The sequence below is a fragment of the Diceros bicornis genome, chromosome 18 (genome assembly GCF_020826845.1).
Source record: "Diceros bicornis minor isolate mBicDic1 chromosome 18, mDicBic1.mat.cur, whole genome shotgun sequence".
Lineage (NCBI taxonomy): Eukaryota > Metazoa > Chordata > Mammalia > Perissodactyla > Rhinocerotidae > Diceros > Diceros bicornis.
This window is the reverse complement of record NC_080757.1, coordinates 61,210,481-61,233,366: the sequence shown is the minus strand read 5'-3', so window position 1 is coordinate 61,233,366 and position 22,886 is coordinate 61,210,481. Positions and strand designations below refer to the sequence as shown.

At 53.6% G+C, this 22,886-nt stretch overlaps 3 protein-coding genes across 3 annotated transcripts; 1 reads left to right on the top strand and 2 right to left on the bottom strand.

Annotated features, from left to right (window-relative positions):
* Window positions 1-1,206: 1,206 nt before the first annotated feature.
* NPB (neuropeptide B) lies at window positions 1,207-4,298 on the bottom strand. Its single transcript, XM_058561894.1, has 2 exons — window positions 1,758-4,298; window positions 1,207-1,649 (listed from the first exon to the last, which is right to left on the bottom strand). The coding sequence occupies exons 1-2, from the start codon at window positions 1,998-2,000 to the stop codon at window positions 1,521-1,523; spliced, it is 372 nt and encodes a 123-aa protein (XP_058417877.1). The 5' UTR covers window positions 2,001-4,298; the 3' UTR covers window positions 1,207-1,520.
* A 446-nt stretch (window positions 4,299-4,744) lies between these two features.
* On the bottom strand, window positions 4,745-10,031 carry ANAPC11 (anaphase promoting complex subunit 11). Its single transcript, XM_058561895.1, has 3 exons — window positions 9,927-10,031; window positions 9,309-9,428; window positions 4,745-5,199 (listed from the first exon to the last, which is right to left on the bottom strand). Exons 2-3 carry the CDS (start codon window positions 9,415-9,417, stop codon window positions 5,054-5,056), a joined length of 255 nt encoding a protein of 84 aa, XP_058417878.1. The 5' UTR covers window positions 9,418-9,428; window positions 9,927-10,031; the 3' UTR covers window positions 4,745-5,053.
* On the top strand, window positions 9,416-13,992 carry ALYREF (Aly/REF export factor). The gene is made up of 8 exons (XM_058562073.1): window positions 9,416-9,617; window positions 9,766-9,989; window positions 10,038-10,451; window positions 10,897-11,028; window positions 12,487-12,634; window positions 13,239-13,302; window positions 13,404-13,578; window positions 13,676-13,992. Exons 1-8 carry the CDS (start codon window positions 9,416-9,418, stop codon window positions 13,688-13,690), a joined length of 1,374 nt encoding a protein of 457 aa, XP_058418056.1. The 3' UTR covers window positions 13,691-13,992.
* Window positions 13,993-22,886: the final 8,894 nt, after the last annotated feature.

The following is a 22,886-nucleotide window of genomic DNA, read 5'->3' as shown; positions in this document are numbered from 1 at the left end:
CCCAGAGCTCCCTGCTGGGTGGCACCCCGAGGGTGGGGACCGGGGACTGCCCATAGCAGCAGCCAGGGAGCCCCAGTGGGGCCACAGTTGAAGGAGATGCAGGGCCTGGGGGCGTGGGAGGCCGGCACCCCCAGAGACGCATCCACCCAGGTGCAAGGGATTGTGGGTCCCACCCACATCCTCCTGCTCTCTCGGGCCCCCTGAGGCCATCTGGCCAGGCATTCCACAGGATGGGGGACACCCCAAGGCAGGCTCCAGGCCTCCATGAGTAGGGCTCACACCCTGACTTCGCCTTCCTGCCTCCTGGGACCCAGCCCTGCCAGAGGCCCTAGTTCATGTTCTGAAAGGAACTCAGTCAGCCTCAGTGGGGGTGGGGCAGGAGTCTACTTCGAGATTCCAATAAGTAAATGAGGGAATTAGCCTGAATGTGGGGTGGGGGATGCCATTCAGGACTGGGCCCCTGGACAAGGCAGTGGCACTCGGGAGCCAGGGTCCTGCCGGCCCCTCCCTTCTTGAGGTGGGGCAGCACCCATGGCTGTGGGGGACACCTGCTTCCCCGTGGGTCAGAGGAGGGGTGAACGCAGACTCCCAGGCCTCAGAGGAGGCGGGCTGGCTGCCTGACATCAGATGTGGGGATGCTGGGCCCACCTCTGGTGTGGGTGGGAGGACCGCTGGGCAGCTCTGCCACCCTGCTGCAGCAGCCCCTGCCCGCCCTGGCCTGCTCATTCATTCATTCGGCACATGGAGTCATTGCCTTGTGCTCAGTACTTCGAGGTATTTTGGCTCTAAGAAAGGAGTGACCCCAGGAGCTGCCCCTCTAGTAAGGAAGAGCTTTGGCCTCAAAAAAACCCAGGATGCGAGGCAGGGCCATAGTGGAAGTCTCTGAGGCAGGAGGGCCACCTGGGGTGGGGTAATCAGGGGAGGTTTCTATAAGGCGGGACCTTCGAGCTGGCTGAGTAGACTTGATGGCTAGTGGGGGACAAGGCGGCACCTCCCAAGAGGATCCAGGAGCTGTGTGGACAAAGACAGGGAGCCGTGGGGTGATGGGGCAGGGGCTGGAGATGTCAGACATGGAGAGCAGCCTCTGGCTGAGCGGGGTGGGAGGCTCTAGAAGGCTTCCAGGACCAGGTAAGGTGGGGGGGGCGGGGCCAAGGAAAGTTCACAGCAGCGTTTGGGAGCTGTGGGGTTTGGGGTGCTCCTGTGCAGGATGTTTGAGGAGAGCCTGGTGGCCTGAAGGACCGGGGAGCTGTCTGTGCCCAGGACCTGGTGGGGGCCGAGGGAGTGTGCTCTGGTGGCAGACTGCAGGTTTGGGGACTTATGGGTCCCATCCCCCTCCGGCAAGCCCCACCCCAGTTGCCCACCGCATTCAGAGGCCGGCTGCACTTATTCTTTTAGCCATTTACTGCGGAGAGGGTGGGCAGTGCTGGGCGCCATCTCGTGCCCAGGAGGCCTTGGGGTACCCGCCGTGGGCCGCGGGGATACCCGCGTGAACCAGCCAGTTCCGGCTGTCCGGGTGGGGCTCAGGTGCTGCGACAGTCAGCGGCGCGGAGCGACAGGAAGACGTCCGCCTGGCACCGGAGAGTGGCGTGGCCGTCGGGGAGCCTCTCGCAGCTCTGCAGGTTCGGGGTGACGTCCTTGACGCACAGGATCTGGGGGCGGGAAGCGGCTGAGGGGGCTACCCCCGCCCCACAGCCGCCCGCGCCCCCTGCCCTCACCCGCCGGCGCCCTGCGCCCCTTGCGCTCGCGCTCACGCTCACGCGGCTCCGCAGTCTGGGGCGCAGCTCCGGGAAGGCGGCGGCCCGGACCGGGGGTCCCGCGCCCACGGGGGACTCGGCGCGCCGCGCGTCCAGGAACCTGCGGAGGCCGGACAGCAGCCCCGCGGCGCGGCCCACCGAGTAGAGGCTGGGCCCGGCCGCCGTCTTGTACCACGCGAGGCCGGTCGGCGCCAGCAGCAGGCACAGCGCCAGGGCGGCGGCCAGCAGCGTTGCGGGCCGTGCCATGGGGACGCGGGCGGTGGCGGGGCTCAGCGGCGGGGCTCGGAGCGGCAGCAGCCGGCCCCCTTATATCTGCGCGGGGACGGGGCGGGGCGGGCGCAAGGGACCCGACGGGCCTCCCATGCCGGAGGAAGAAGCCGCGCTGGGTCGGCGCCCCTCGGCGGGCGGGCAAGAGAGAGGCGCAGATGGGTCCCCCGCTAGGCGGGCGTCCGACGCCCTCATCCTCCCCATCCCCCGCCGGTGTCCCGGGCTCTGGCCCTGCCTGCTCCTGCTGGGAGGGGCGTCCAGACCCTCCCCGGCCACTCCCACCGCCCATGGTCGGCCTCAGGGGGAGCAGGGGCAAGGGGGCTGCACTGAACCCCCAACCAGTGCGAGGGCATGCCAGCCCTAAGAGTCATCCCCCAGAGGTCCCCAGCGCTTGTGAGGCTGGAGAGAGAGCCATTAACCACACTGCCCGATCTAAAAGGGAACTGATCTCAGGGCCAAGGGCTTGTTGAGGAGGCATCCAAGTCTGGGCAGGCCTGGGGGACATAGTCTATTTCACACCCACGGTGGGGGGAAGGTTCTACCCACATGGCTGCTACTGGTGGGGTCCTCTAGGAGGAGCGGTCACCAAGGCCAGGCTTGACCTCTGGAAACCAGACCAAGGGACAGCTGAGCAGAATCAGAGGCCCCTCCCACCCAGCTCTGCCCTGGCATAGGTGGCCTTAGGAGCCTCAGGCCTTCTCTCCAGTCACCCCCCAAACACTGGGGCTGGCCACAGAGGGCAGGCGACAGTCACTGTCCAGAAGCTCATTTATTGAACACCTACTGTGTGCCAGGGTCTAAAAGATGAATCGACACAGACCCTGACTCAAGCCACAGCCGAGTGGGAAAATGGAGCTGGTGGCAGGGTGGGCAGGATGGCTTACTGGGGACAGCGAGGCGACGCTCATAGGGAGATGAGGGAGGCAGGCCAGGGGAGAGCATTTGCAAGGGCTGGTGGTGCGACCCTCTGCCTCCTGGAGGAGGGGTTGGGGGAGGTCATGGGGTCCTGAGAGGACCTTGCAGGGGCCCTGAGCTTCCTGGGAGAAGGCAGACAGCTGGACTCTGGTTATGTGCAGGGCCTGGCGGGCAGCTGCGTGTCCAGCTTGAGGGGCCCAAGCGGGCCCTGAGAGGACTAGGCCTGGAACCCAGGAAAAAGTGCTGAGTCATCTGAGTGGCAGGGAAGTGGGAGCAGCCTGCTGGGCTGGGGCTGTGTGACCTGGGGCCAGAGCATCTATCCCAAAGGGAGAGGGCGAAAGGCCTGGAAAGCTGGTTCAGGGTCTAGCGCCCCAGGCACACAGTCCCCATGGGCACATCCTGTCACAGGAGAGAATTCCCCAGAGAAGGCAGAACTCCAGGGAAGGGAGGCAGGCTGGGGGCAGGCCAGGCTGAGATCAGGAAACCCCAGGAAGCCACAGGCCTGCCAGGCCGCCCAGTGGGGTCCTCTGCAGTGGCCATGGCCCGCCTCCTGGAGAGGGTCGTCTTCCCTGCTGGGCTCTGAACTCCTTGTGACTCCCCAGGTCTGGACGCATTAGAGACACACGAGGCTCCAAGAACAGAGTAGCTGCCAGAACCCAGGGGCCACACATAACTTTGTTTGCAGGGCTGATGGGAGCACCCAGGAGGCTAGCCCAGGGCCCAGGGCTGCCAGCCCTCCCCTGGCAGATGACATCAGCCATTAGGCTCACTCAGGCGCCCCTCCTCCCACTCACACTCCCCAAACATCCTAGTCACAGCCTGTCTTCCTTTGGATGTGTCCTCCCTAGAAATACCAGCATGGAGCCCTGGCAGCTGGGTTTCTGGGCAAGGGGCATGTGATGTCCAGGTTTGGTGAGGGAGAGGGTCCCCAGGGCCTCCTTTCCTCTGGACACAATGTCCAGACAGGAAGTAGGGTGCCACACAGGTGACCAGGAGGCCTGCCCCTCCAAGTGGACTGCCTGGGATTCTCCCCTGGGGACTGAGAACAGGAGAGTAGTGTAAAAGTGCTCAGCAACCAGCCTCCCACCAGGCAGTCGGAAGGGGTTACGGGGGCACCAGGCAGTGACCCTGAGGGGAGGAGTCATCGAGAATGGACTAGAAGGAGCCAGTGCCAAGTGACTCTCTTCAGCTTATGGGGACACACAGCCTGCAGCTGTCTCCATCCAGAAGCTGCCTGAGACACCCAGGGCTGGGACCATGGCCGCCTAAGGGCCGCCACCCCACAGGAGCTGTGGAGGAACAGAGGTGCCCAAAGGAGCCTCCCAAGGGCTGTCCTTCCCTAGGGAGGGAGACCCTCAGACACCTGGGAACACACATCCTGATGTCAAGGACACTGGTCCTTACACTGGCGAGTCACAGCTCCCCCACAGAGCTGGCTTTCAGCTGGAGCAAAGGAGAAGGGATTGAGAAGATGGCCATGGCAGCCTCAGCACAGCCCATCTCCTCAGCACGACCAGCACCTGCTCAGGGATGGCCTTCTGGCAGGAGGGACTGTGTGCAGTGGCTGCCAGCTGTGCCCAGCCAGGGTCCCACAGACCAGCCTGAGAGGTGGTCCCCAGGGCCCCAGCCTGGCTTCCATCAGGTGAGAGGCCTGCTGACAGTTCCTTTGCTTCCCCTGCTGGCAAGAACATACCCCAGGGCCTCGGCAACGCCAGGCCCTTCAAGCTGCCTGAGCCAGTCACCCCTGGCCCGGGCTCTTCCGGCTGATCCTGCACTCGTTGTCCTCTGGAGTCATGACTCAGGGCCTCTCACACTGCACCAAGATGTTTATTCATGAGAGTTTTCATATCCATACATGCCGACCACGTCAGCACCAAGAAAACAGGCACCAGAGGCCTCCAGCAACTCCGGAGTTTAATGAGTTTCACTTAGTGGATGAAAGTGTCAATGTTATGATGGAAAAAGACAAATGTAGCTCTGGTCCTCATGTCACCCTGTCGCAGCCCAGAGAGGACCGTCCTGGTGGAGACCATGGCCACCTAGTCCCAATGGAAGGGGTGGGGGGCACAGGATACCATCTGGGGCGAGGGGAGGGGGCGTCCGGTGCAGCGCTGGCCTCACTCCTTGAACTTCCACTCCTGGCGGCACATGGGGCAGTGCTGCTGCACCTGCTGTGCGTTGAGCCACTTGAGGATACAGTGCATGTGGAAGCAGTGCGAGCACTGGCCCCACACCAGGGGGCAGTCATCGCCTGGCACCTTGCCTGTGGGAGGGGACAGGAGAGGACCAGGCAGGTCACACAGAGCACGGGACCCCCAGGATGTTAGGCATCGGTGCCAGCCCACTGCAACCCGGGGGGGGATGTGTGCCCAGGGTGGCCGGAGCCCCTCCTGTCTCATGTTTCAAAGAAGACAGAAATCAGGAGTGTTATTACTGATTGGGCCACACAGCCACCCCAACAGAAAGACCTGCAATGACCACCGGGGGCTGCTTTGGCTCACTATCCCCTCCCTGGGCTGCAGCCCCCACCCGATGGCCTCCCAGGGCCTGGGCCTGTTCCCAAACACACTGCAGCTCTGCCACTTGACCTGTCATGCCAAGAGGGTTAGGATGTTAACGTGTCCAGGTGCCCACCCAGGGGACACAAATCTGAGTAGTGAACTATTCATCCTGATGAAGAGGAGGAGGGCTGGAGCCTTGGGATCTAGAAGGTTCCCTCCTTGGGTGGCAGGGACCCAGAGCAGAACAAGGGAGTGTGCTGGGGACACTGGTGTTTACGGCCGGCCTGTCAGCAGGTTCTAGCCTACAAGAGTCCCACGTCCAAGGCGCAAGGTACATGCTGCTGGCATTCCACCCCATGTGCCTGGAAATGTCACCTTCGTGGAGAGGACCTGGTGCAGAGAGGATACTCCCTGGAATCAAGAGAAACAGTGTCCCTCTGATTTTCAAGAATCTGGAAAACCCGCATCAAACAGGTGGTGCCAGCAGAGCACCATGACCACCCCCGAGGCCTGTGCCAGGGTGCCCATGGGCATGGAGGAGTGCAGCCTGCGACCTCCACCCTCTCCAGGTGCCACCCCCACAGCACTGCTTTGGGGGCCTATCAAGCGCTGGCTGTACCCAGATGTCACTGGTGCACCAACAGGGACCAGACGGACAAGCTGGGGCCGGGCAAGCAGGCGATGTCTTGCCCAGGCAGCAGCTCCGTTCAACATGTGTCTTAAGTGCAGGTCTAGGAGGTCCTAGAAGACGGAAACTGCCTTCGGACTCCTTTGACCACAGGCGGGGCATGGCTGCCTGTGGTCCTGGTCCTTATGCTCGACACCGAACACGGGGACCCGTGATCCTTAAATACGTTAAAGAAACAACACTACGGCTGATCCACAAAACGATGCTCTCAAATCCCACTTAGCTTCTGCTCCTCGCTGAACAAGGGGCTGGGAACCTGGCCTGTGCTCTCGTCCAACCTCACAGTGCTCTGCAGCCTCCACAGCACCCTGTCTTACAGACAGACCAGGGCCACATGACTAACAGGCAGCTGCCACTTCCCGAGGGCAGCATTTTGACCAGGCAGCTGGTGTGGGTGCCAGGTGAGGCACGATATCCTTCAATGTCTGCTGAAAACATGCCACTCCTTCCCAGCCCTGAACAGCCCCTGCTCCATGGTGCACATCCATCTTACTGAGTCAGAAGGGACGGCACTGCTACACATTTTTATTCCTTTATTTGGGGCAGTGTTTCTCAGTCTTTCTGTAACAAAGATGTCACTCCCTTTCTGAAACTTTTATGACAAAACAACCCAGAAAATCACATACTTGGCAAATACAAAACTATATAACTCATTCTGCTTCCCAGGCCATGGGGGTGGGGTGAGTAGGACCTTTTGCCAGGAGCCCACATGCTGTGACACCCGGTGTAGATTAGTTCCCATCACCCGCACCCCCAGGGCCTTTCCAACCTCAGCAGAACTCTACTTGGAATCACCCCTATCAAATTAGAGTCCCTTACAAACAGAGGATGGGAAACGATGAGCTAGAGCCAGCTAGCCCACCGGTGGGCGGGGGTGCCCTAAGAGCCCACTGTGAGGGGTAACGAAGCCACCCTGTCCATTTGTGGCAGGGCTCGTTTGGACAAAGGAGCTGCTTCATTCTAGCGTCTGCCTGAGGCATCTGATGAGCACAAGAGCGAGATGACAGTGACTCACAATGACAGTGACTCACCAAGAGCTTGCTAGTGTCTTAATAGAAGTCCTTTATTTAAAACACCTCTTAACAAGACTTTTATTCCCAAAGCCCTCTGGACATGGAGCAGATTTATTACAGTCTTAGTCACTCTGGATTTTTCACAGGAGTTCAAGTTTAGTAACAGAAACCCAATGTCACTTAACCTGGATAGAAAGCACCTTATTAGGCTTGTCAAACGCTTCGCATATTACAATCGGCCCACTCTAACTTAACAACCAGCAGGTCCGAAGATCAGACTCCAAACCTCCTACTCTCTGCAGCCAACGGACCCACTTCAACAAAACCTGAGCATGCCCGCAAACGTGGAGACGCCCAGCCCTGGGCACAGCTGGAATGGTACGTGTGCTGGCCCACAGGTGCCATCTTTAACACACAAGTGCACTGGCCCACAATGGGCTGAGGTCACATGCTTCCCAGAACTTGTCTTTTCACAAAATAACAATCTGTTGCTTAGGAAACTGCAAACACTTGTCCCTTTAGGCTCCCACAGCCTTTGTTGTACCCTCAGGAAGGGAGATTTAAAACAGATTAGATGAGACAGATCTTGTGCCTTGCTATTCTCATTTGCTACTAAGCAAAACCTGGCCAAGTAGAGCCAATCAATTATTTCCTAAGATTACATTCTGCCTGTTTGATTAAATCAGGATGGATTAACTCCTGGGTGATGCGATTTCCTTTCAGCCAAGGCAGATGTAAACATTAAGCCTAGAATAAAATAGTATTTGCACTAAAAGTCAACGATTTGAATTTCACTGTAAGAAGCAAAGCCCTATGATTATTCTGGGCATTCACCTCGCCCCCAAAACCAGGCCTGGTCACCCCCGGGGCAGCACGGAGCTCGGCAGCACTCCCCAAGCCCACTTTCCTTGGGGCACCACCCCCTAGGCAAAGCCGTCACCCCCGTTCTGCTTCATGTTCACTTGGGTCTGACCGAAAACTAAATTCACAGGTGTAAAAATCTGCTTCTGACAAATATATAATTAAATATTTTCTACTTCACAGAACATACTGGGAACAAAGGAACAATCCAAAGGCCTCACAAAGAAGAAACTGATAAAAGCTGACAGTAGGCATTCTGCAAGGCAACACACCAACTTTCTAAGAGTCAGATATCTTAAAAAAAGCGACAAAGGCAGAGAAAGGATGTTCTAGATTAAATAGCTAAGGGACAGAGCAACCAGATGTGCAGTCCTGGCTCACACCACCCAAGAATGAAAAGACATTTGGGGACAACTGGAGAAATATGAACAAGGACTAAGAATGGGGAGTGACACTAAGGAACTGTCATGTTGTCTGATGTGACAACAGTGCTGGGTAAAAACAGCGTTACATTTAGAGATGCAGCTGAAGTGAGTGGGGTGAGATGTCAATTATCATTTAGTTGAGCCACGGGGCTGGCCCTTAGTTGAAAACCATTCAGCTAAAACATAAAACAAATACCAAAACATCTTACTTATCCATTGTCAGTCTATGTGCCGGATTGGGGGGGGGGGTGTCCTTATAACATTCCATTTTTTTGTTTGGTTAAGAATTTTCAAATAAAAAGTTTTCACACATCTTTTTGTCCCATGTGTTTCATAGCCAAGTCTGATCATGAAAAAAAGCTGCACCATATTTGGGGGGAGGGGGGGTTTTTTTTTTTTGAGGGATATCAGCCCTGAGCTAACATCCATGCTAATCCTCCTCTTTTTTGCTGAGGAAGACCCGCTCTGAGCTAACATCTATTGCCAATCCTCCTCTTTTTTTTTTTCCTCCCCAAAGCCCCAGTAGATAGTTGTATGTCATAGCTGCACATCCTTCTAGTTGCTGCATGTGGGACGTGACCTCAGCATGGCCAGAGAAGCGGTGCGTTGGTGCACGCCCGCGATCTGAACCTGGGCCGCCAGTAGTGGAGCGCAGGCACTTAACCGCTAAGCCAGGGGGCCGGCCCTGCACCATTTTTTTCTTACAAAACTTTTGATGGGGTCTTTATACAAATAACGGCCCAAACCGCCTGGCTTGTTTCTGTCAACTTTTCTGGAGGAAAGGGAAACCCAAACCCAAGAACTTCGTGCAGATATTTCTGGGGAGACGCCGAGGCCGGACGAGCAGGCAGAGCTCAGAGGCAGCGGGCACAGGGGACACTCACAGTCCGGGCAGCAGCCATTGAAGGCCATCCGGCAGATGCCACAGTTCTCGTCGTTGGCCACCCAGAGCCAAGTGGCCACTCCGTTCCAGCACTTGATCTTCACCTTCATGGCGGCGGAGCCTGCGGGCGAGCGAAAAGAGCACCCGACAACATTTAGTCTGCAGAGCTCAGCGTTTCAGCACCAAAGGACAGGCGCTGCCCGGAGCCCGAGGGTCTGCGCCCGCGGGACTCGCCGTCCGAGCCCTGAGAGTCCGGCAGCCGCCGAGAGGGCGGCCGGGCTGTGGTTGCCCCTGGGAGAGCGGGAGCCCCGCGACTGAGGCTGGCCACTCATCTAGGGCACCTGCGTCGGCCGCACGCTCCGCCCGGACGCCCGCGAGGGGCACTCTGGCTTCGGTAGTAACAACAGGGGGCCGCGCGGACTACCCGTGGTGACAGACGAACACCGACCGCCCGCCAGTTCCCCGGGAAGGCCACCCAGTGCGCGCGTCCTGCGCCCCACACCGGACTCGCCCGAGGCGGGGAGGCTCCCGACCCCGGCCGCACCGCCCCGCGCCCCCCGCCGCCCGGGAAGGGAGAAGGGCGGTGCCCGGACCCGCCCCAACGGCCGCGCCCTCGCACCTCCGCGGCGAATCGCGCGCCGCCCCGCCCGCCTTCCGTTGGCAGCGCCGCCGGCGCGGGAAGGTACAAAAACGACCGGGGCCAGCTCCCAGCACCTCGCAGCTGCGCTAGCCGAGCCTCGCGTCCTATCGCGCACGCGCCGCTCCGCCCCGCTGCCCCCGCCCGCCTGCAGCCAATCGGCGGCCGCTCCGAGTACGCGGCACCGGAAGCCTCCGCGCGGCGCCGGAAGTGACGCTCCAGCGTGCTGACGCGCGGGCTCTAGCTGAGGCCGATTCCGCGCCCGCCATGGCCGACAAAATGGACATGTCTCTGGACGACATCATTAAGCTGAACCGAAGCCAGCGAGGCGGCCGCGGCGGGGGCCGGGGCCGCGGCCGGGCCGGCTCCCAGGGCGGCCGTGGCGGCGGTGCGCAGGCCGCCGCGCGAGTGAACCGAGGCGGCGGCGGGCCCATCCGGAACCGGCCGGCCATCGCCCGCGGCGCTGCGGGCGGCGGCGGCAGGAACCGGCCGGCGCCCTACAGCAGGGTGAGTGCGGAGGCCGGCCGGCCGCGGCGGGGCGGCGCGTGGCGGAGAGGACAGCGGGCCGGGCCGGGCCGGTGGCTCGGGCGCCGGGCTGGACGGGGAGGTCGCGCGGCCGGCCGGGCCTAGGAGGCGGAGACCCTGCCGGCCTTTTGTCTCGGCTGGGCGCCGGGCCTCGTGGCGCCGGGGGCGGAGGGGGTGTAGGGCGCGGCCGCACTGGCGGCGGAACGTTCGTAGGAGGGAACCGAGAAGTTGCGGGGCATGGGGCCTCGGCGGGGTCGGCTGCGGCCCAGCGCGCGCAGGCGGGAAGCGGAGGACTGCAGTGTCCTCTGGGCTCTCTTCTCCGGGCTCCGATCGGAGAGGGTCTTGCCGTGGCCGTGAGCGCGCGAGAGAGCCCTGGAGTGAGACTCAATGGGTCTGTTTCTGTTCTGGTGTTTTTCTTTTCCTTCAGCCGAAACAACTTCCTGACAAATGGCAACACGACCTTTTCGACAGCGGATTTGGGGGTGGTGCCGGCGTGGAGACGGGTGGGAAACTGCTGGTGTCAAATCTGGATTTTGGAGTATCCGACGCTGATATTCAGGTAAGGGTTTGGAGCTTCTCGGTGAGCAGTTCACCCTGCACGGAATCGGTCGTGTTGTTTGGGATGTGGCCCTGAAGTCCCCCCCCATCTTAAGACAGTGAGCCCTCCCAGGCACCCAAGAGCTAGCGGCTGTCCCCTGTAAGGGGCGGCAGGAGTGCAAAGCAGAGGTCATGCCAGAGTTGAAAGTCCCACAAGTAGGTCAGTTTGTGTTGGGAGACAGGCCCCCAGCTTGGTCTAAGGAGTTGCTGCTCCTTACTAAGATGTGTTCTGTGAGTGGAAATCCTCTGCCGGGGTTCCCAGTTTCTAACAGGAAAAGACTGGTTAGATATGAGTCGTTCCTGTGTTACTGATAAAGCTAGGCTGCTTGCTTGCTTTAATTAGTACCTGTTTTAATGATTTGTTGGGAGGAGAAAGATTTTCTTTTGTAGAACTGGAAAAGCACAGAAGCAGGATGGTGCCGGTCATCTTTCCAGCTCTGTTTGCCTTGAGCCCTGTGTCTCATAAGGAACTTGTGTCATGTTGTCTCACTTATCACCATCCCCCTGGGTCTTGTTAGTGGCATGATTCTCAAACCCATCTTTGGTTGAAGCCTTTTTTTTTTTTTTTTTTTTTTTTGATTGAATTCCGAACGCGTTTAAACTTCTTTTCTGGTTTAGTAACAATATTTTGGGGGTCAGTCTTGGAGATGGCTGGGTCAGGGTACTGGGCCTTCCTGGGTTAAATTTCCCAGAGCCCAGGCGTTTGACTTTACCGTGGGAGGACAGAGCAAGGCTGGTGAGCACTCACAGTGTCTCAACACTTTTTTTAAGGTGGTTTCTGGCATCCACTGGAAACCGCTTTTGGTGAACTCCACTTCCCGCTGTGTGCCTGCGGCCGGAGTAGCCCCACACTCTGGGTTCCCTCTCCAACTCCCAGCCTGCCTGAGGTCAGGGCAGTTTCCATGGCAGCGCTTGACTTCAGACTTTGCGGCAGGCTTGAGTAGGAGGAGAGGGAAAGGTGAGCCAGAATCTGCCCTGGGGGAGGGGCTGGGTCAGGGCTCCCGAATCAGCGGGCCCTTTGAGCTGGTCCACATGTTAGATAGCATCCCTTGCTCTGTGATGTTGGCCTTTGCTGTTTCTTGGCACAGTCCTTGAGTGTGTTGTAAATTTTCCTTTGTCGAAGAAGATAGTGACTTAGTCTCGTGCCTTTCACTGGTGGGCTTTGTGATCCTTTACCTGCATCACAGTATAGGTGTCAGGTCCCCAAGTTGGCAGGAGCCCTCAGGCCCAGCTGCTCCTGGAAGTTGCTGTCCCACCTGCCCCATCCCTTCCCCCAGTTCCCGCTACCACTGCCCTGCCCCCCATACGTAAGTCTGCCTCCCAGGGAAATATCCCCAAAGCAGCTCACACTTCCAGGGATTGTCCCTGGGCCACCAGAAGAAAAACAGCTTTGCTAACAGCTGCTCTTTCCAATTCCCAGGAACTCTTTGCTGAATTTGGAACTCTGAAGAAGGCGGCCGTGCACTATGATCGCTCTGGCCGCAGTTTAGGAACAGCTGATGTGCACTTTGAACGGAAGGCAGATGCCCTGAAAGCTATGAAACAGTACAACGGTGTCCCTTTGGATGGTGCGTTTGGGGTCAGCCCAGGAAGACTGAGGGCTGTATCTAGTTTGTGGAGTTTGGGGCTGGCACCTGTCCATGCAGGAATACGGCTTACTTCTCTGGCTGAAGGCACTTTGTATTCACCCCTTTGTCTCTCTCTTCTATTCTGACACCTCTCGTGCTGCCCCACACATCTGAGCCAACCTCTTGTGAACCCCCATCCAGCAAGCTACATCCCTCCCCTCCTTCAGCTCCTTCCGGAAGATTCACTTCCGTGAAGTCTTCTCAGAACTGCTATAGTACATCTCTGAGTTCGGGGCTATAGTCATAAAGACAAAGGTACCAGTTCTTCCATCAGATCACCCACATCTTTCTGCCCGTGAGCACCTTGGACACCTGAACAGACACCCACCTCAACTGGACTAAGAAAGAGCGAGGTGTTGCTGGGGTTGTCGTTGGTGCCGTCTTATTCTCCCGGCAGTATCTCCAGGCCATATCTCTTGTCAGGAGCCTTTGAGGCACACAAAGCGCCTTTCCAGTGCTTGCATGGAGATCAGGGTATGGTGCCACCTGGGCAAGTCTCAGAATCCTCTAACTGGAATGTGCCCTCTTGTATTCTTTGCCACAGGCCGCCCCATGAACATTCAGCTTGTCACATCACAGATTGACACACAGCGGAGACCTGCACAGAGGTGAGTTGTGGGGCCTCTGGGATGGGGTTGGCCTGTCCTGTGTGGCTGCTCATCTTTCAGGCCTCTCCATTTATGGAAATGAGTCTCCTTTTCCTTGCTAGTGTAAACAGAGGTGGAATGACTAGAAACCGTGGTTCTGGAGGTTTCGGTGGTGGTGGCTCCCGGAGAGGCACCCGTGGAGGCAGCCGGGGCAGGGGCAGAGGCACTGGCAGGAGTTCAAAGCAGCAGCTTTCTGCAGAGGAGTTGGACGCCCAGCTGGATGCTTATAACGCAAGAGTAAGTCCCAGACGAGGGCCAGGCTGGGGCCAACCAAAGCCCGACTGGTGTGTGGGACCCTGTTTTGAGTGAGAACCTCTTTTTACCTGTGTTTCAGATGGACACCAGTTAAACAGACCAGCAAATCCGTGCATGGGACAGGACCCAGACATCTCGTGTGCGCTCCCTGACGGGAGGAGGGTGGCAGACTGGGGCTGTGTGGCCAATGATGGATTTGTTTCTTTTATGTTTTAAAATAGGATTTAAAACTCTTGTAAAGGTTTTTTTTGTTTTTTGGTTTTGTTTTGTTTTTTTTTAATTCTGAAACAGACCTGTTTTGTACCAAGTTATTTTTGGGATAAATTTTACTGATTGCTGTTGTGGAGAAGGTGGTGTTTTCACCTTTGCCATAATAAAATAGAAATGCGTGTAGAACTGGAACTGTTTGATTCATCTCACTGTTGGAGTCCTTGCCTAGCCAGAACTTCAGTGTGGGCCCAGGTGGGAGGGAGGGACATGGGACCTGAGGAGGGGGCATCTGGCATCCTGGTGTGGGTTTGGAGTTAGTGCTTCAGGGGGTGGTGGCTGCTACTGTACCATTTCTCTCCCACTGATCCTAACTCCTTCCTCTCTGACTCGGTAGGTGGGAGGACAGGGGGCAGTAGTCCCTCTGCCTGCAGCTGCCTATTGATTGCCTGTGCCATGAGGTGAGGGATGGCAGGCACCTCATGTCGCTGCCAGATTTCAGATGATGAGGTTGCACTGTTCTTTCCTTCTGGTGCTGTGGTTCTCAGAAACCCAGACTCAGCACTTCTGACTTTGCAGCCTATTCCCCTGGTGTTTCTCTCGGTCTTTCTCATCAAGGGGGGAACAAGGTGTAAGTGTGTTCTCTTAATTGTGTATTTGGTGGAACAGCTAGTGGAAGCTGGCAGAGTCTCTTTTGACCTGCAGAAAACTGAAGGGGCTTGCAGACACATGTGCCCGTCTGGACCCCCTCTGAGACAGAATAGAGCAGGCTGGTGACCATCACTTGCCTCAACGCCCAGCCTGCCCTGCAGTGTGGTTCAGGAGGGGCCAAGCTTCCTGTGGGAGGCAGGGTATGGAGATCCATCTGAAGTCTTTTTTGGGTCTTCCACCTCCCTGCTCTGGAGGGCATGCCTGTGGGCTACTCAATTCTGCCTAAAACCTAGCAGAGCTGAGGGTCCTGGTTCTGTGGCTCAGAAGCACATTCTGGGGTGGGGCGGGAGGGGCAGACTTTATCTCCCGATGGTAGGTTGGTTAGAAGATGGTGACAGCCTTTCAAGAACAGGGACTATGGGGAGAGCTGGATGGCAGCAGGGAGAGTGGAGCTCTGGAGCCACCCCGAACCTTACAGATGGGACCAGAGGGGGCTGATGGCAGTAAGCAAGGCCAAGACAGAAGCTCAGGCTCACCTCTCCTGGGAGGCAGCTACCAAGGCCGCTTCCATGTTTGAGACAGGGCTAGAGTGAGTCACGCAGGAGGGGCGTGACTAAGGGTGGCCCTTTAACTGTCAGCTACAATGCTATCGTTACAGAGCCAGTGGCTGCCGCTTGAGCAGCCTGTGCCATGCCAGGCACTGAATGGAAAGATGAATAAGATGACTCACCTCAGCCCTCAGAGGAGCCCAGTCCAGCAGGGGGAGAGATCCTCAAATGCTCAGCTTTGGCTGCTGTGGCCAAGAGGGGTAGATGTGACAGAGGTCAGATCATTCAGGCAGAGTCGGGCAGTGTCCCTGAGGAGATGGCCTTGGGTTGAGCAGGCACATGCCAGACGGGGAGACTGCCTTCTGGACATTGTTGACAGGAGAGGCAGTGGGTCATCTTGCTCCCTGCTGCTCAGAAGCTGAAGAGAGCATTTGATGGAGGGGCAAGGTGGGCCCAGGCCAGAGGCCATAAATCCTGGAACTGACGGCCACTAGGATGGGGAGCCATGGGGTGACAACACAGTGGTGTTTGGAGGGAGCAATGACCAGGCTGTGGGGGCTTGTTGGGCAGCATGAGTAGAGGCCTAGCAGGGCTGAGTAGGAGGGCGTCATTAGTGGAGAGAAAGCCCCAGAAAGAAAGCAGGCGAAGGGGAAGATGCCATGCTCAGTACTGGACCTAGGAGGCAGGTGTCTAGATTTGGGCGCACAATGTTGCTTTGAGCCGGACATCTCCAATTTGGCAGCTGTTGGCATGTGGACACTAGTGAAGCGGCAGCCGGTGATGTGGCCCAGGGAGGGTTGGAGGTGACAGGAGAAGCAGAGAGGAGTGATGTCACAGGAGCTGGAGGCCAAGTTGGGGGGGGATGACTTAATAAAACCTTGAGATTTGGCAGGCGAGTCCAGTGGGGTGTGTGGAGCTGGATGCCACCGGGACTCCTTGAGGGAGGTGAGCGTGACAGCTGGGAGAAGCCTCTCCACCGGTGGCTCTAAGCCTTAGCTTCCTTATTTGTGGAACAAGGAAAACCTCATTTTACTTCAAGAGCTAGAGGACCGTGGAATTTCTTGTCCCTGCTGGGATGCTTTTGAAAGGGAAAAAGAGGGTGCTGTTGAGTGTGCAGAGATGACATCGTGATGCAAGGCAGACCAGACGTCCAGTCGCCTGCAGAGTGATGCTGGGCTTCCCTTCAACGGCCGGCACTCCATCCCCTAAAATATTGGTTGGATGAGTGAAGGATGAAATAATACTTGGTGGTTTTGCATGTTTTCTCCTTCACGTTCTTTTTTTTTTTTTTTTTTGTGAGGAAGATCAGCCCTGAGCTAACATCCGTGCTAATCCTCTTTTTGCTGAGGAAGACTGGTCCTGGGCTAACATCTGTGCCCATCTTCCTCCACTTTTTCTGTATGGGATGCCGCCACAGCATAGCCTGACAAGCAGTGCATTGGTGCGCGCCTGGGATCCAAACCCCAGGCCACCAGCAGCAGAGTGCGCGCACTTAACCGCTACGCCACGGGGCCAGCCCCTGTCTCACTTCTTTATGATTAGCCCAGGGTTATATATTTTGGGCAAGAATACCACAGATGGGGTGTCCCCGTCTCAGTGAATCCTATGAGATAGGCAATCTGCCTGTCCTATTGCTGGCGATGTGACCTCACTCAGTCCAGGTGGGAGCTGCTGGGTTTCTCTTCTTAGAGTTACTGTTCTCCCTTCTGAAACCCATAAATATCTTGGGGGAGAAACTGAGACTTAGTGAATACCTGTTTTTCAGAGTTTTGCCTGCTAATTTTAGCATCCTATGCTATATTGCCTAAGCAATAATTATTACTGTGGTGTTTAATGGTGACTTTTTACATTTTCCTCATTCCTTTGACATTAATTGGAATTCTTTCCTAAGAAAGAGCAGTCCCTTCTCCACCATTTATTCAGTTATTTATTTCAGTATGGATACTACAGTATGGATGCATGGATATTTATTTCATTCTGAGTCATAATCTGGTAACTTATTTTGTTGCTCAGAATGTTCTAGCTTTGGCTGTGGGGAGCTTGTTAGGGTTCCTCCTGTGCCCTTTTGACATGCCGTGTCCTTTTTTAAGCCCTTCCTGACTTTCTGGCACCACAGGAGGCTCCAGGCTCACCTTCTAGTCCCTGGTTCCTTTCATGGAAACGGGAGCTGGGTGCTGGCTGTGCTTGTTGCTACTGGGCTGTCGTTGCTTCTGGGCCTCGGGGACAGAGCTGGGACATGCATATACTAACTCATGCATGTGCACACCCGTATTCACTCCTGCTCTCTCTAGCTGTATATATACATTAGAAAAACCATGAGTTCCGGCCGGCCCCGTGGCTTAGCGGTTAAGCGCGTGCGCTCCGCTGCTGGCGGCCCGGGTTCGGATCCTGGGTGCGCACCGACGCACCGCTCCTCCGGCCGTGCTGAGGCCGCGTCCCACACGCAGCAACTAGAAGGATGTGCAGCTATGACATACAACTATCTACTGGGGCTTTGGGGGAAACATAAATAAATAAAATTAAAAAACAAAAACAAAACAAAAAAAACCATGAGTTCATGCTGATATCTTTGATTCCAACCCAACAACACAGGATTCATTCCCTCCTCCTCTTTCCTTATTTGTGACTTCTTTCTCAGTCAGTGAGAAACTTGGCTCTCATCTACGCGATACTTGCTCATAAGATGTCATTCCTTTAAGTGTCCAGCTAGCCTGGTGTCAGAACTGCTAACCTGTACTGTACCCCTGTGAGAAACCTTCCCTGACTGGCTTCTGGATGGCGTCCCCTCGTTTCTGTGTCGAGCCCAGAGCATCCAGTGAAAGCACTGGTATCCCAAGTCGCTTAGGTGAGGCCTCTTCTCTTGCGCCCCCTTGAAGGTCATTTGTGTAATTTGTGCTGTGGTTCACTTGTCACAGTTTGTATTCCATGGTGGCTTCTAATATCCTGGTGGTTGGTTTGGTTTTGGGTTTGTTTGTTTGTTTGTTTGTGATTTACATATATTAGTTGTTATGGAATTATATATGGTTGTTTAATTTTCATGAATGCTTATATGATTTACATTAATTAGCTGCTATTAATAAGTCACCCTGGGATCAACTGACCATTTGGGGGAAAATAGCAATAAATAATACATCATTAAGATTTTTTTTTTTTTTTTGGGGGGTAGATCAGCCCTGAGCTAACATCCATGCTAATTCTCCTCTTTGCTGAGGAAGACCGGCTCTGAGCTAACATCTATTGCCAATCCTCCACCTTTTTTGCCCCCAAAGCCCCAGTAGATAGTTGTATGTCATAGTTGCACATCTTTCTAGTTGCTGTATGTGGGACGCCGCCTCAGCATGGCTGGAGAAGCAGCGCATCGGTGCGTGCCCAGGTTCTGAATCTGGGCCGCCAGTAGCGGAGCGCGCGCACTTAACTGCTAAGCCACAGGGTGACCTCTATCATTAAGATTTTAATGTGAGAAGGGGCCAGCCAGGTGGCGCAAGCGTTAAGCGCTTGCGCTCAGCTGCCGCGGCCCGGGGTTCGCTGGTTCGGATCCCGGGCGTGCACCGACGCACCGCTTGTCAAGCCATGCTGTGGTGGCATCACATATAAAGTGGAGGAAGCTGGGCATGGATGTTAGCCCAGGGCCAGTCTTCCTCAGCAAAAAGATGAGGATTGGCAGATGTTAGCTCAGGGCTGATCTTCTGCACACACACAAAAAAACACTCTCTTAAGATAAGAATGCATACTTCCCCTCCTACGCCCTGTTGGTAATGCCTGCCCTGTTGGTAATGCCTGCCCTGTTGGTAATGCCCGGGTTAGTCCCTTTCCTGACGTCACAGTCACACTGACCTGCTAATTTGCAATTGAATACCTCTTTGAAACTTTGATGAAAATGTATCCTGGGTGTGTTTAATGTATATTCTTTGTCCTAAAAAGATATAAGACTGGACTGTAAACCGGGTTATAATCCTCACTCTGGCTCAAGTAAACTCACCTTATTTCTCTTATCTATAGAAGGGTTATTGGTTATTTTGCATCAATACCTGAGTTCTGAGAGTTGTTTTAGTAAATTATCAAACCTGAGGGGGCTATCACGGGAACCCTCAAATTTGTAGTCTGTTGGAAAAAATGTGAGTAGCCTGCATACCCCACTTGTGGCTGGTGTCTGAAGTAGGGGCATTCTTGTGGGACTGAGTCCTCAACCTGCAGGGTCTGGGCTAACTCCAGATAGCGTCAGAATTTAATTGAATTGTGGGACACTCAGTTGGTTTCAGAGAAAGAGAGTTGGCTGGTGTGAGGAAAAAACCTATCAGCAGCATGTTGTCCAAGTGCATGGTGTGAACTCCATCTGGATCCTGATGAGGATAAACCAACTGGAACAATAGTTTTGAGATGGGGGAAAATTGAACGTGAGATAATACCAAGATTGAGATTATCTCAGTTGGTATTGAGATAATAGCAAGAAAGCATTGTTAATTTTGGTAGGTATGTTAATAGAATTATGTTAAAAATAAGAGTCCCTATCTTTGCAGGTGAAATGAAAAAAGCAGCAGTTCAAATGAAAAATAGAGTAGGGAGGGCTTTTAAAAATGTATGTAAATCATGGGTGGGCCCCATTGCTTAGCAGTTAAGTGCGCGCCCTCCGATACTGGCAGCCCGGGTTCGGATCCCGGGCGTGCACCGACGCACCGCTTCTCTGGCCATGCTGAGGCCACGTCCCACATACAGCAATTAGAAGGATGTGCAGCTGTGACATACAACTATCTACTGGGGCTTTGGGGAAAAAAAAGGAGGAGGATTGGCAATAGATGTTAGCTCAGAGCCAGTCTTCCTTAGGAAAAAGAGGAGGATTAGCATGGAGCTAATCAGCTCCAGCTCAGAGCTGATCTTCCTCACACACACAAAAAAAAGTATGTAAATCAAACAATACCAAAAAGTCAAGACAGACGGAACACTGGGAAACACACAAGGGCATGAACAGGCACTTCACAAAAGAAATAAGAAAAATATGATCACCCTTTTAGTCACACAAGAAAAGCAAGTTAAAATGATGTGATGCCATCATTTTAGGACATTAAATTGGCAAAGATGTTTTTCAAAAAAGATTAACACAATCCTATCTTGGAAAGAGTGAAACCAGGGATACAGATGACATGATCCTACAGGTAGAAGATCCCTTTTTTTTTTCCTTTTTTCTTTTTTCTTTCTTTCTTTTTTTTTTTTTTGGTGAGGAAGATTGGCCCTGAGCTAACATCTGTGCCAATCTTCCTCTATTTTGTATGTGGGACACCCCCACAGCATGGCCTGATGAGTGGTGTGATGTGCCTGGGATCCGAACCCGCGAACCCTGGGCCACTGACGCAGAGCATGCAAACTTAACCACTATGCCACGGGGCCATCCTCTACAGGTAGAAAATCTTAGGGAATCACACAAGCTGTTAGAACTAGTAGACGAATTTAGCAAGGTTGCCTGATATAAGATCAATATACAAAAATCAACTGTATCTTATATATTAGCAACAAACAATTTAAAAATGAAGTTAAGAAAATTCTATTCACATCAGTATAAAAAAAAAAAGTACTTAGGAACAAATTTAACAATAGAAGTGCCAGACCTGTACACTGAAAACTGTAAAATATTGCTAGGAGAAACTAGAAATTAAGTTAGATGCACAGAAGTCTCATGCTTTGGTTTGGAAGGTTCAATACTGTTAAGATGGCAATTCTCCCCAAACTGTTCTATAGATTCAATGTAATTCCTGTTAATAGGTGCTTTTGTAGAAATTGAGAACTGATCTTAAGATTTTTATGGAAATTCAAAAGACCTAGAATAGGCAAAACAATTTTGAAAAGAATAATAAAGTTGGAGAACTTATATTACCTGATTTCAAAACTTACTACAAAGCTACAATAATCAAGAGATTGTGGTGTTAAGGATAAGCATATAAGAACAATGGAACAGAATTGAGGGTCCAGAAATAAACTCTTAAATTTATGGTGAATAAATTTTCAACAAAAGTGCCAAGACAGTTCAATGGGGAAAATTATTAGTCTTTTCAACAAGTGCTGGGACAACTAGATATCCCTACACACAAAAAAATGATCTTTGACTCTTAACTCATTCCATATACAAAAATTATCTCAAAATGGAGTGTAGACCTAAATGGAAGCTGAAATTATAAAACTAATAGAAGAAAATCTTTACAATTTTGGCTTAGGCAAAGAGTTCTTAGACACAACACCAAAAGCATGAGCCATGGGAAAAAAAACTAATGTTAGACTTCACTAAAATAAAAGGTTTTGCCCTTCAAAAGACACCATTAAGAAAATGAAAGTCAAGCCACAGAGAATATTTACAAACTATCTGATAAAGGATTTGTATCCAGGACATACAAGTACCCTTACAACTGAATAAGATGTGAGAGATCAAAATTGGCCACTCTGAAATATATCTTTACCTTGATTATTTTCTCTGACGGACATTTGACCTTCCCCAAACTGCCTAAAGAATTTAATATAGAAGAACTGTTCCAGGAAGGAGTTACTATCTGATGGCTGTAATATAATGTAAAATAGATGTTACAATAGGAAAGGCACCTGGCTGGCCCCGTGGCTTAGCGGTTAAGTGTGCGCGCTCCGCTGCTGGCGGCCCGGGGTTCGGATCCCGGGCATGCACCGACGCACCACTTCTCTGGCCATGCTGAGGCCGTATCCCACGTACAGCAACTAGAAGGATGTGCAGCTATGACATACAACTATCTGCTGGGGCTTTGGGGGAAAAACAAATAAATAAAATTATAAAAAAAAAAACAAACACATTTAAAAAATATATATATATACATATAATGTAAAATAGATGTTACAATAGGAAAGGCACCTGGCTGGCCCCGTGGCTTAGTGGTTAAGTGCGCGCGCTCAGCTGCTGGCGGCCCGGGTTCGGATCCTGGGCGCGCACCGACGCACCACTTCTCCCGCCATGCTGGGGCCGCGTCCCACATGCAGCAACTAGAAGGATGTGCAGCTGTGACATGCAACTATCTACTGGGGCTTTGGGGAAAATAAATAAATAAATAAATAAAGGAAAGGCACCAATGGGCCCCTCTTATGAAAAATTCTGTCTCTTCCTGGCCACATTTTCTAGGTGGCCCTGCTAGGAGTTGCCAGAAAAACATTTACATTTATAAGGGAAATCTCCGTTTGTAAAGGTGTCTCCCTCTCTGTACTGGGAAGAGGGGGGATGACCTCATCTCTAAAAACTTATCAATGTGAAAGTTGAGGCCTTAAATCTGCATAACAACCTTACTCTTGTTTACTGTGCTTTTCTGGTAATCTCCCGTAACTGACTCCCCCCACCCCCAACATCCTCCTTTGTCTTTGGCTGAAGATGGTATTTAAGACGAGAATCTCTGCTATTGTGTTGAGAAACTTAGTTTCCCTGGTTTCTCCCATGTATACATGTTATCAAAGTTGGTATTGTTTTCTCCTGCTAACCTGTCTTTTAATTATTTGGCCAGCCAGAAGAACCTTAAGGGAAAGGGCGAAGGGGGATTCTCCCTCTTCCCCAACAAAGATAACCCAACTTAAAAATGGAGAAAAGACTGGAATAGATGTTTACCAAAGAAGACTCTTCATCAGGGAAATGCAAATCAAATCCACAATGAGACACCATGTCACACCCACTAGGATAGCTTTAATAAAAAAGACAGAAAATGCCAAGCGTTGGTAACAGTATGCCCAACAGGAACCTTCGTATATTGCTGGCAGGATTGTAAAATGGTACATCCATCTTGGAAAACATGTGGGGAATTCCACTCTTGGGAATCTCCCCAAGAGAAATGAACAGATGTTCACATGAAGACAAGTGCAAAAGATCATAAAAGACAAAAAAGAAACCAAAAG

What these genes read in the sequence shown, in the direction of transcription:
- ANAPC11 (XM_058561895.1), bottom strand. Translation starts at nt 9,417, where the DNA reads ATGAAGGTGAAGATCAAGTGCTGGAACGGAGTGGCCACTTGGCTCTGG. An exon ending in CAATGGCTGCTGCCCGGACT is followed by an intron (nt 5,200 to 9,308) that starts GTGAGTGTCCCC and finishes CCCCTCCCACAG; the next exon opens with GCAAGGTGCCAGGCGATGAC.
- NPB (XM_058561894.1), bottom strand. Translation starts at nt 2,000, where the DNA reads ATGGCACGGCCCGCAACGCTGCTGGCCGCCGCCCTGGCGCTGTGCCTG. An exon ending in GCCCCAGACTGCGGAGCCGC is followed by an intron (nt 1,650 to 1,757) that starts GTGAGCGTGAGC and finishes TCCCGCCCCCAG; the next exon opens with ATCCTGTGCGTCAAGGACGT.
- ALYREF (XM_058562073.1), top strand. Translation starts at nt 9,416, where the DNA reads ATGGCGGCGGAGCCTGCGGGCGAGCGAAAAGAGCACCCGACAACATTT. An exon ending in AGCGCCGCCGGCGCGGGAAG is followed by an intron (nt 9,990 to 10,037) that starts GTACAAAAACGA and finishes CAGCTGCGCTAG; the next exon opens with CCGAGCCTCGCGTCCTATCG. An exon ending in CAACGGTGTCCCTTTGGATG is followed by an intron (nt 12,635 to 13,238) that starts GTGCGTTTGGGG and finishes TCTTTGCCACAG; the next exon opens with GCCGCCCCATGAACATTCAG.